Source organism: Durio zibethinus, chromosome 4, assembly GCF_047325235.1.
Source record: "Durio zibethinus cultivar Kanyao isolate XHJ-2024 chromosome 4, ASM4732523v1, whole genome shotgun sequence".
Lineage (NCBI taxonomy): Eukaryota > Viridiplantae > Streptophyta > Magnoliopsida > Malvales > Malvaceae > Durio > Durio zibethinus.
Window position 1 is genome coordinate 29743968 of NC_143165.1, and position 13528 is coordinate 29757495.

A 13528-nucleotide genomic window follows, 5' to 3' on the forward strand; every position below is an offset into this window, starting at 1 on the left:
ATTATATTATATTTATAATTAAAAAAATAAAATTATAAAAAAATTAATCATTTTTTTCATATAAGATGATTCAATTCTTTTAAAATAAAAAAAATTATTTTTAATTCATATGATTTAACTTATATATCTTATTATATTTTTAAAAATTATATATCAATAATTTAAATTATATAAATTTTAAAAAAATAACTTTGATCAATAAATAAATTATCATAACTTAATCTTTACCTATATCAAATATAAAATAAGATAATATTATTTAATCTACTCTGATATATAATATTATTTTTATTTTATCATATCATAATATTATATACCAAACATTTCATTACTTTCTTCCATAGAAAATAAACCATGTTGTTAATTAATTTATATATGTGGACATTAAAAAACCTTTTCATGTGGTACGTAACATTCTTAGAATTTAATTTATGAGTATTGAAATTAAAAATTTAACTAATCATTGATAAAAAAAAAATTTATATCTTTGGAGTTTAATGCTAAAAAGTATTCCTACTTAAAAGTTGAAACCATATGTATCAATAATAAATAATACTAATAAGGCATATGATTTAGGTTTGTTTTAAATTAAGGACATGATTATTCACTTGGAATAAAATTATGACAGTACTATCTAGTATGTAGCATGAGCTATATATGTGCCAGATCTGGTTAGTCATTTCATTTACATATAGAATCATAGATTCCTAGTCATATAGCTAGCTGGCTTTGTTTTCTTTGGATCATTTTCAATCACAGAAAGACAAAAAAAAAAAAAAAAAAAAACATTAAAATAGAAATCACATAAATAGAATCCAGTTATAGTTTTTTGTTCACTTGTTCAAGTTCTAAAAACCAACAAACCAAAATGAGCAGAGAAGACATTCCCTCTCGTCCACAAACAGTAACCAGACAGACCGAACAAGATTTCCGCCTACAAAATCAAAGACAACTACACCCCACTTTCTTTAGACCCCTCCTCTAATTAAGTAATATTTAACCTGCACAAAACAAGGAATGTCACCTAATCATTTTTTTCATCTAATTAATGCACCTTTACAGCTCCAATTAATTTACTACTATATCCCCAGATATTCTTCATTTTTCAAGCAACGCTGATGATGCTATTGCTGTCACCACTTGACATGGCCTGAAAAGAAGACGAGTGTGCTGCTGCCGCCGCCGTTGACTGCTCATCGACCGATGGCGTTGAGAGTTTCAACGATAGAGGTAAAGGGTCAACTTGGGTTTTCTGGTTTAGATTAAGATCAGCCATTTTTGATGATGGAGAAACTGGAAAAATTGGTATTGGACGGATAAGCTTTGGAGATGGTTTTGCTTTGGGGCTTGACCCTGTTGTGAGATTCTCCATGACCCTATTTTCTTCCGTGACTGGTAAAACTACAGGGCTTAAATTCACTGGAAACGTTGACATAGGAAATCTATTCATCTGTGGCTGTGGCAGTGGAAGCTGTAACGAAACGTTTTCTTGGTGGACTTGATCTTCTTCCAATATAGTTGAATTAATGAACTGCAAATTTCAGCACAAAAATCAAATAGTAACAAATAATTATAATTATATTAAAAAGAAGTATGAGGACAAAGAATTAATTATTAAGCAAGAGAGAAAAAGTATAGATACCGAATCAGTTGTTATATCAAAAAGACTAGATCTACGGCGTCTCCGATTCTGGTTATTTCGCCTGAGAAAGTACTTCTGAGCATGACTTGCCACCTGAGTAGGCGTACGTGTCTTCACAAAGTTTCTCGAAATCCCTCTCCAATCTCCTTTCCCTACTTTCTGCAACCCCAATAAGAACAATCTATGCTCCTCCTCAGTCCATGGAACACCTTCACATTAAAAAAAAAAACAAAGAAAGTAAGAATAATTAACAAGATCAGAAACGTTTGACTAGAAATGTTTAAAAATTACCTCTCTTGCGCTCACGGCTCCTTCCAGATGCATGAACTACATCATCAGAAGCATACCCAGCATCTGCGTTAGAATCCTGATGGTGATCAAAATGAGAAAGATTATTCATGCTAACACTTTTCCTGAAAGACCCTTCCATGACTCGAACACCAAATAGCATGATGCCTTTCTCTCCTCCTCCGCCACGAGCAACCCCTTCGCATGTACGAGACATCATCCTTTTTCTATGTCCAATATCCCTGCAGCTTGACCTTTCTTTTGGTTCAACTGAAATGAAAAATATATATATAATAAATTAAAGAGAGAAACAAAACTGTTTCACTCTATGCAAGAAGAGAAAGAGGAATACTTGATGCTCTAATTCTAAATGAAGAAGAGAAAAATGGAATATAAGAAAAGATAAGTGAACGGCTGCTTCGGTTGATAAAGTATGTAGGGTTTTTGTTTGTGCCAACAATGACATGAATGACTCGTTGAAAACTACATCATGTAACGTTGTTTTTGAACATCTACAATAAACTGATTTCCAGGATCATGAATCAGGACCGTCCAATGTGCCTAACCCCTTAAACGATATAAACAAGGCCAAGTGTTTTGGTAATATCCAATCTTAAAGAGGAAATTTATCGTGTGTTCCAAGCATTGAGAATTAAATTTAGGCCACATTCCAATAACGAATACTTTCTTTTTTTTTCTTTTTTTTTTGAGCAAAAATTCTTGTTTAATTAAATACTTTTACTTATAATTTAAGACGTGGGTATATTCTAAGTTTCCATCAATCCGGTTTTAGTCTTTGGCTGGTCCAGATTTAAATCATGTAGCCAATGGGTCCAATTATATCTAAACAATAATTTGAGAGAGATTGCAAGTTATACTAATTGGTGGGAAACGACTGCATGTTAGTGGAAACTATTCTTATATATAAATTATTAAATAAAAATTAAGGAATAAAATTGATAATTTAGACATAGTATAAAAATAATATTAAAAAATTTAAAAACAATAAAATTTAAAATTTTAACATAAATTTCATAAATTTGATAAAAAGTAAAAAAATTTTCGTATTTAATATATAATCGACAAAAATTATAATATAATTATTTTTATATTATATATATTTTTTGTTATATCAAAAAGATAAAATCTTAATAAAAATAAAAGGAATAGAAGAGATATGATTCCAAACTAAATTTTTTATCTCTTCAAGCACTTTTAACCGTTAAATTAAAGGTTTGAAAATATATTTTATATATATTTAATATAAATAAATACAATATAAATTATTAAGTTATTAAATTTAAATAAAAATGATTAAAAGAGAATGCAGAGGAACGGAGTGTTTCTCGACCGTCAACTTGGCATATTCGGTGCTGCTCGTAGAAGATTTGGTTGTCTCTAGTCTTTGTCCTCGACTCCCCTCCTTACCTTGTTTAATCACCTATAGTGGTTCGTGATATTGTGGAGGATAAGAAAATATGGACCCCACTCATCACCCACATTTTTTCTTTTTTTGGTTTTCCTCTTATTTAACAATACCTTTTCCATTCTCTTTACCTCAACTTTTGCATGTGGCTGTGGTGGTGGCGATGGTAGATGGATAGACTGATGGAAGGAAGGATGGATGCCTTTCGCTTTCATTTTTCTTGTTTCGATAGGCTGCTTTTTCCTTCCTTTTCCTTCTATCTTTCAGTCCGATCGATAAAGCCATACACTGTGTTGCACCACCGTTGAGCTCTTCTTTTTGTGGTGGGTGACGGTAAAGGGGTTTGAGTTTAGAGTTGAAAGCACGTGTTTTATAATTCTTGATTGTTTGCCTGCTCCTGCATGCTAATTTGCTATTGATTTCCTAAACTTTTTGGCCTATCTAACATTGAAGATTTTTTAATGTATCGTGTGTGGGGGTGACCTGGGTCCGCACCTTGTTTTGTTTTGCTGTGTTGTGGGGTTTGTCATGTCACATCCTCCGAAAACGATGGCTACGTTGGATTTGGATGCCTACTTTGGAGCACACGAAAATTTTGTGGCGGCTAACGTTCCATTGCGTGCCTGCCCCTGGCCCTTCCCCTACTTCATCATTAAGATCATTTTTTTTGGATTAAGAATAATCAAAATGCGAAAAACTTAAAGGATTTGTGGAAATGATGCTGATTTGAGTCATTGATCAGTGATAGTTAAACAAAACCAGAATACAAAAATTATTTATTTTCACAGCCTAAATCCCATCATCACCAAATTAACGAAAAATCCTTTGAAAATTTCTTTTTCTCTCTACCTAATTCTCTCTTTCCTTGCCTCTTCATACGGTGATTTTTGCATTATCAGACAAAATGGCCAAATGCCGTTATTTATAACGAGCACAATGGCAGCGGTTGCACTTGTTATTACTAAAACAAACTGCCTTGTGATGGTTGCCAACAAGATCGGGTCGAGCCACGCATTATTGGCGAAACCCATGCCCCGTTATAGATGTACTATTTTATATGGGAGAAGCTGCCTAACTTAGCTAAATGAGGGCATTCAGTACTTTTTTTTTTTAATTTATATTTGATATATTATCAATATATAAATTTTATATATTGTAAATAAATTAAATAATATTATTTTATTAATAAATAAATATTAATTTTTAAAATAAGTATATAAAAATTAATATTTTTTTAAAAAAATTTACTCTTTAATGAGATGATATTATCTTATTTATTTTATTAAAAGATGACATTGTCCTCTTCATTTTATTAATAAGATGGAATCAAATATAAATTTTTTTTAAAATTTTATTTTTAACCATTCGCCTTTTAGTGCAAATGCTTAGCAAATTGTAAGTGGACACTGCATAGGGGACTAAATACATACCAAGATCAGCCATATGCAAAAGGATTCGTCAAAAATTATACTCTTAAATGCAAAACAAGGATATGACTAAATGTTGATGGTTGATTTCTCTTGGCAGAAGAAGGTGAAGAGAAAGGAAAAAAAAGAAAAAAGACATTTGTCTTTTAACATGATTTCTCTAGAACTGAATGGACGCAAACCAACCTTGAAAACGAAGCTGGGGCGAAATGATGTTAACCATCAAATTTACCCAATTATCCAAAAAAAAAAAAAATTAATACGACCGATAACTACAATTATTTCGTTTCCTAACAGTTTTGTTTTTTTTTTTTTTTTTACGTTCGGATTTTTTTTTAATCTGTAGAGTTAGAATTTTATATTTCTTTTATGAAAAAATCGTAATATAAATATAAAAAATTGTAAATCATAAATATTAAAATTTAAATTATAAATTTATATGATATTTTAATCTTTTAAAAAAAAATTACATCAAACAATTAAATTAAACTTTACATTTAAAATTTTATAATTTTATAATTTTTTTTGAAAGACAGAATTTTATAATCTTTTAGTAATATTACTCTTTGGTTGAGAAAAAAAAAGAAAAAAAAATTAAAGATGAGGTGCACGATCTAAGTTTCACACATATCATGATCTTACATGTCACATAGCACTTTACCAACACAAACGGGTATAAAAACATATATAAAAACAGATATATTTTTAAAGAATAAATATGCAAGTTTTTTATAATGAAAAATTAGTTTTTAACATAATACATTAATTTACTTTTATATCTATATCTATACATCCATATATATTGATCACTATATTTTTATTGGTGTTAAGTTTAACTATTTGTTTATTTGTTTATTTTTTAACCAATTAGATATAATTAGTGGATATCTGATTTGGTAAAGAAATTAATTAGACTTGATAATTTAAAATATAATATAGTGATAAGGTATCAAAATGATAAGAATAAAAAAAATAAAGTTAACATGGTTTAAAAATAAAGTTAATGTGAGGGATTATTTAAAACTATTTGTTTTTCATTTATCAAATCATCAAACTTCTTTTTTAAATTAATTTTTTTTTCCAAAATTTCAATTTTTTTTAGATGCTTTAAAATTCATTTTCAATTTATAATTTTTACTTTCTAAATCATCCTTTGTATTCATCAAAAATTATTTTCAACATTTAATTTTGAAATCATTTTCTTATATTTTAAGCACATATTTTCAAACTCAATTACTAACTCATTATAAGCATATTGTAATTTATCAAATGTGTATGCACAAGATTGAGATTGATTTTGGGAAGATGTTATCTCAAGATCTTCAAGGGCCATGAAACATAGTTTGTTTTGGTTTGAGGATTGACTTTCACAAGACATTTCTTCAACTTGCTCTTCCATCTTTTTTTTCTCTATACATGTCTTCAAGTTTCTCCCATATTTCTTTGAAGGTTGAGTAATTTGAGACCATATTGAAGTTGTAAGAGTCTAAAGCTCTATAAAGAACATACTTGGCCTTAGCATAATTTTTTAACTTCTTCAAATATTTGTCACCATTTTAGGATGCTTTAATGCCATATTCTATCACATTTCATACTCTAAAATCTTAAGCCATGATAAATATATTCATCCTCATTTTTCTTTCACAAAACTCATATTTTTCTATCTTAAGGGGCTATGAAGACTTCATTACCATCTTGGAAAATACATTAAGCGATAAGATCTTTTCCTCAAGGTTATTAGACCTACAAAAATAGAGTCTAAGATCTGATACCAATTATTAGCTCAAGTATAGATAACAATCCAAAAGGGGTGAATTAGATTGTCTCAAATTTTTTCCCAAAAATTGATTTTCAAAAAAATAAAATGTAGAATGGAAAATATAAGAAATATATGAAATTAAAGCACAAATAAACAACAATGGATATAAAAAAGTAGGGATAAAGAAATCAAATAAAAAAATTTATAAAGGTTCAATTATTCTTTAAAGATACCTACGTCCTCTCCCTTAGCTTTATTTGCCAAGAAGTTCAATCCACTACTTGAAAAATCTCTTACAAGAAGAAATTCCTATCTGTTGAAAGCTTAGATAGCAACCCCTCACTCTCTATCTTTCTAGGCTAAAATAGCAACCTTTAATTTCCTACCTTTCTAGGCTAAGGTAGCAAACTCTAATAACTCAAAATGAGTTTCTATAAAAACTCCCAAAATCATTTAAGAGAATACGTCACCACTTGATTATAATTAAGCTCTAATATTTTGCAAACTAGAGACACCTCTCAAAGGTTTAGTGTTTGCCTAATTTAAGTACAAAGAATGATAGATGAAGAAAAAATGAAGTTTGGATACAAAAATTACAACAAGAATATGGAATTTAAGCATTATTGACTTAAAAGCTCTTGATTTCTTGAGAGAATGAATATAAAACTTGTTTGTGTTTACTCTCTTCTTTCTCATTTTATAAAAGAAATAAGTTTGTAACTTTTAGGAATTGATTTATTTAAGAAATACCCATTGTTCATTTGAAAACTAGCCATTTGGGGCTGTTTAGGCAAAAATTGATCAATCCATTTTTGAAAGGGATCCATCCTTTTTTGACCCGATCAATCTATTTGCTAAGGATCAATCAATTTTGCAAGTTATGAAATCATTTTGCATTCTAGATAAAAAAAACTTATCGATATTTTTTCATAGGGGACCGATCCATTTTTTAAATGCTAAAATCGATCGATCCATTTATGCAAAATTCAAACTTGAAACCTTTCTGCCTAAAAATCAAAAGATCCATTCAAGAAAGGATCGATCCATTTTTCCAGGGGATCGATCTTGTCCACAAAGGGATTGATCCCTTATTCGTAGAATTGTATAAAATATATTTCAAAAAAGGAAAAAAGTTTATTTTTTATCTTAAAAAATTTTCATGAGAAAGATTACTGGTAAAATTTTCTTTTCGAGTTTAAAGCACTTTGTTCCAAGTTTTAGCAAATCAAATATTACTTGGAAAAACATATTATTTATTTAGTACCAAAAACAATAAATCATAAGAATATGTACTAAATAAATCTTTTCAAGTCAAAAATCATTTTCCAAAATATTTTTCATTTCAAACATATTATTTATTTAGTATAAAAAATGATAAACTCAAGAACATATATTAAATAAATCTTCTTTAAAATCTTAATCAAGCTTGTTTAGCTTAATATTTCGTCATTTTAAAATAAGCACAAATTCAAGGCTAACATTAAGAACAGGGTGAAAAAAGAAAAAGCTCCCATAAATCTAATCCTTATAACATATTCTGAATTACTCCCTCAACTCATTAAGAGCCACTTGGAAGCACCAATATATTTGAGCCTTTGAACCTCCTTACACTGAGTGGTATGATGCTAATGCCACTTGTGACTATCATCTTGGGATTGTTGGCTATTCTATAAAAAATTGGATAGCATTGAAGTATAAAGTGTAAAGTTTGATTAAAATTTGGTGAATTTTGATCAAGAAGCAAGGCCAAGTGTAATTGGAAACCCTTTGACTAACCACACAAGGGCATAATTTTAAGTAAGATTTTATGAATGCCTGTCACTTTAAGAATTTTAGGAAATAATGAAAGTTTTTAAATGTTTATGAATATTTGAAAGTTCTTTTATGTTAGTCTTTCATTTATCTTTCATCATTTCAATAAAATGACAAATGCATTTTCATTTCATTTTTTCTTTTGTTCCATTACCTTTATATGTCCTTTCATATTTCACCTATTCTCATATTTCAAATAATGAACATTTAGACAATCATAATAATAATTTTGAATTCAATTTTGAAAGCATCTTTCATATTGGTGAAATTGATAAGTTGAAACTCTTAAACTATTAGGATTACTAGAGTAAAAGTAGACAGATTTTATGAAATAAGTTAAAACTGATAAAGCGTTTCACTCAGTAAAAGATAAAAGTAATGCAATATGTGGTTTTTATGATGGTTTATTCACAAGTTTGCTCTTAGTCAATAGAGGTTCTTCATTGAAAGTATTCATGCTTAAAATAAGAAATGATCATATTTCTTTTCATAAAAAAAAATCCATTTGCTGTCCCTTTGGAGCCTAATGAATTTCTTTTGAAGAAACCCTAATCAAAGATCACCTTCCACATTAGAGATAAATTTTAAAAAGTTTGTTCACAAAAAGAAAGTGAAGGTCCTTAATCTTTCTTGAAAAATGATGAAAAGCGCAAAATCAAAAGGGAAAGAGAAAAATATGAAGAAAAGATAGAAAAAGAAAAATGAAGAAAAGAAAAAAAAATTCATAGGGCAAAACAAGATATTTTACATGATGAGAAATAATCCTTTGGTTTATAACCCTTCAAATACATTTTAGGCCTCTTTTATCCTATTTTTTCATAACCTCTCACCTTAACCTACATTACGTACTTTAAAATGTTTACTTTTATTAAATGTGAATTCTCGAATTGAAAAATCATGAATTGAACTAAGGCAAACTTGTAATGAGATTGTTAAGATTTTGATCGAAATGTAACTGATAGATTAAGGAAAAAAGAAATGAAAAGAAAAATATGAGGAAAATATGTGCAAAATAAAAGAAAAAAAAAGAAGACTTAAATTTAAAATCTAAAAGGGCGATTTAAGTAAAAATGGGATGTATTTGAGATGAAGACTTGAAAAATAGCTTTGAAGATCAATATCATCTAAGGATCCCATAAGGTATGGATAATATTTGGATTGATGAGTTATGGATAATATTTGGATTAATGAGTTCAAAGTTCAATAATATCAATGGAATGGGTTCTTAAAAAAAAATTCAAAATTAATTTAGAATTGTATGAATATTCATTATCTTAAAAGTTATGAACTTTTCCCAGCACTCATCTTGGTAATTTACTTTGAAAAGGTTTTTTGCCCATTAATTCATTGCCAAACTCATTCTTATAATGAATATATTTTCTTTGGCTTTTCTTTTTCTTCATCATTTATTTTTTCTTTTCCCATGATGAATAAAAGAAATGTGATACAAAATAAGAATGATGATGACTGAACAGATGACTGTTATGAAATATCCTTGTATTATTTAAAAAAGATAATTGAAAATAATTGGAGCAGATAAAAAATGAAATAAGAATGATGAAATAAGTTTAAAAGGATTATGATCCTTGTGGCTTACAAATGAAAGAAGAAACATTTCAAATGCTATGATCAAATGATGAAACTAGAGTAAGGAAATTTTAGGCCACCAATCGGTTGATACATTTGCTTGTTAGTTCTAAAAAACTAAAGAAGAACATAATTGGAAGTTGAAAATGAGCGAAAACATAAAGAAAAGTCTTGAGAACCTTTTACCATAATTAAAAAGACAAATGAATTGCATTGCATCCATTGTATTCGTTACATTTTGTATGCATCATTGAGAACATTCATCACATCATTGAAGAAAATTAAATTTTGAATTGTGAGATTGAATTTAGTGTTAAGAATTTTGGAAAACCTTTTCATTGCATTGCATATGCTCGAAAAGTAAGAATGAAAAATTAAATGATGAGATTAAAGATACAGCTATTAAGATAAATGGAAACATTTTAAGGTAAGACCTTTTAGATCAAAATTTTTAAAATTTCAATGCTTTTGTTAAGAATGGACTTTTTTAAAGATGAGAATGATTTATAAGACATCAAGGCATTCTTTAAAACCTCTAGGTACCTTTTTTTTTAGATTTTTCAAAGTTTCAAAGCTTTTGGTGAAAAGGGCTCTTTCATTTTCAAAGTTTCAAAGCCTCTGGTGAGGGGAGCATTTTAGATTTTCCAAAGTTTCAAAGCCTTTAATAAGGGTAGCATTTTAGAGTTTTTTTTCAAAGTTTCAAAGTTTTTGATAGGGGGAGCATTTTAAATTTTTAAAGTTCAGTGCCTTTATTAAAGAAAAGCTTTTTCAAAGATAAGAATGATCTATAAAGCTTTTAGGTATGATCTTGAAAACCTTTAGGTACCTTTTTTTTAGATTTTTCAAAGTTTCAAAGCCTTTGGTGAGAGGAGCTCTTTCATTTTCAAAGTTTCAAAAACTCAGTCGATGGGGAGCATTTTAAATTTTAGAAGTTTTAAAGCGTCTAATGAAGGGAGCATTTTAGATTTTCCAAAGTTTCAAAGTTTTAAAGCCTCTGGTTAGGGGAGCATTTAGATTTTAAAAGTTTGAAAGCCTCTAGTGATGGGAGCATTTTAAATTTTCAAAAGTTTCAAAGCTTCTGTTGAAGAGGAGCATTTTAGATTTTTAAAAGTTGCAAAGCCTTTGTTGATGGGGACCCTTTTCGATTTTTCTTAACTCGAACAAAATAGATGTCTTTTATCTTTATACAGTTCTTGTTTCATAGAAAATCTACAAATAAGGGCAATTGTAAACATTCTATTTTGTTTGGGAATTTATTCAACACTAAAATAGGCTTTGAATTTTATCTTAATGACGGATTGTAAAATTTTACAATTAGACTTTAATTGTAATGGTGAATTTTTGGCTCAAGATTAAAACCCAAAAATATTTTTTTATTTTCTTTTAGTTTCTATTTTAGTTTTTATTATTGCTATTATTTTTTTTTATTTTTTTGATTTTGGTCAAAAAGTTTAAAAACAGTTAAAAAAAAGAGAAAACCTAAGATCAATTTTGTAAAAAGAAGTTGGAAGATTTGATTTCTTTGATTATTTTGAAATTTGAGATTTAAGAATTACTTTTGGAAATATTTTGGCATCAAGAAATTGGCAAACGAAAGATCCAAAAAAAAAAAAAAGATCTTGAAAATTCTTCGTAGATTCGGTTAAAATCAAAATCTTTTCAAATTGAAAAAGATTTGATCCTTATAAAAAGACCATAAATTTGTAATCACCAATAAGCAATTACCAAGAAAAAAGCAATACAAGCAATAATCATCAAGCAACACAAAACTTTGAGTTTTAATTGAAAAATTTTTTTCGACAGAAGAAGAAAGAATCAATAAAGGCAGCAGAGATCACAATAAAAAAAAAATAGTGGCCACATACTACCTCAATAACCATTTTCAGCATTGGAAAAAGGGTATATAAGGTGGTTTGTAGACAATTTATTTTTAGTTTAGTAAAAAGAGACTAAGGTAAGCTTACCATTATAAAGAGAGAGGAAAAGATGCTTTAGGCTTAGGTTTTATTGTCTTTGAATAGTGTTATAATTGCATCATTTCAATCTGAGGAAAAAGAAAAGAGTTATGAGTTCTTAATTTTGGGACTCAAATGTTTTAAGTTCGATCTCTAATAGAGCCGCCAAATTGTTATAATGTTCAAGGTCCAGAATTTAGTCCTATAACTCTTTTTTTTTTTGTATTATTTTTCCTAGGATTGAAATGATGCAATTATCATACTATTCAAAGCAATAAAACCTAAGCCCAAAGTATATTCTCCCCTCTTTTAATAATGGCAAGCTTGCCTCAGTCTCTTTTTACTAAACTAAAAATAAACTAGCTACAAGCCACCTTATCTACCCTTTTTCTAATGCTAGAAATGGTTATTGAGGCAATGTATGCCAGTTGCATTTTGATTGTGATCTTTGCTATCTCTATTGATTCCTTCCTTTTCTGCTAAAAAAATTTCTCAAGCAAAACTTAAAACTTTGTATTGTTTGAAGATTATTGATTGTATTGCTTCTTTCTTGCTAATTGTTTGTTGGTGATTATAGATCTAGGGTCTTTTATAAAGATTAAATCCTTTTCAATTTGGAATGATTTTGATTTCAACCGAATCTATAAAAACTTTTCAAGATTTTTTTTTGGATTTTTCCTTCGCCAATGTCTAGATGCCAAGTATTTCCAAAAGCAATTCTTAAATCTCAAATTTCAAAATAATAAAAGAAATCAAATCTTTCAATTTCCTTTTGCAAAATCGATCTTGGGTTTTTTCTTTTTTTGACTTTTTGACCAAAACCAAAAAAAAAGAAATAAAAGAAAATAATAACAATAATAAAATACTAAAATAAAAACTAAAAGAAAATAAAAAAATATTTTTGGGCTTTTAATCTTGGGCCTTAAATTCAACTTTACAATTAATGCCTAATTACACAATTTTACAATCCATCACCAAAATAAAATTCAAAACCATATTAATTGTAGACATCGAATTTTGTCCGGATCTATTGATGCATTAAATCATGTTTTGGTTTCTATTTATCAATATTAAACTATTAATAATAATAGAAAATTATTGATAATAAAATATTAATATTAGTTTCATATTGAAAAAAATACAAAAAGAAAAAAAATTAATAAAAAAGACAAAAAAAACAATGGGGCTGGTGTACGGCACTGCCACCCAATCCCATCAAACCAACCACCTTAGTCCCATCAGACCAGCCACGCTTGTGACCTAACCAGACTAGCCACCAGACTAGTCCCATCAGACTAGCCACCCTTTCATCAGAGCCCTACAAACACCTATAGCCACCTCTACAGCCTATCCTAGCCACATCTACAGCCACCTAGATCCCTAACTCCTTAAAGCCCCAGCTTCCTCCTCTTTCAGCTGGAGGAAGCTCTCAAAAACACATACTCAAATGCCTTAAAACACTCATTTCCTTTTTCAAGCTGTGGTGACCTAGAAACCCAATTCTTCGAACACACCAGACACATTACCTTCAAACACCCAGAATCCCTCAACTCGATCACCAGACTCGAACCCCTCAACTCCTTTAGGACATCAATCTTCGAACACCAGAAAAACCTTCAGGCTCTCGGACAC

At 28.9% G+C, this 13528-nt stretch overlaps 1 protein-coding gene across 1 annotated transcript; it reads right to left on the reverse strand.

The window, feature by feature from the left end:
* Positions 1-788: 788 nt before the first annotated feature.
* LOC111287894 (transcription factor MYB1R1-like) lies at positions 789-2292 on the reverse strand. The gene is made up of 3 exons (XM_089759853.1): positions 1934-2292; positions 1643-1851; positions 789-1531 (listed from the first exon to the last, which is right to left on the reverse strand). The coding sequence occupies exons 1-3, from the start codon at positions 2148-2150 to the stop codon at positions 1106-1108; spliced, it is 852 nt and encodes a 283-aa protein (XP_089615979.1). The 5' UTR covers positions 2151-2292; the 3' UTR covers positions 789-1105.
* Positions 2293-13528: the final 11236 nt, after the last annotated feature.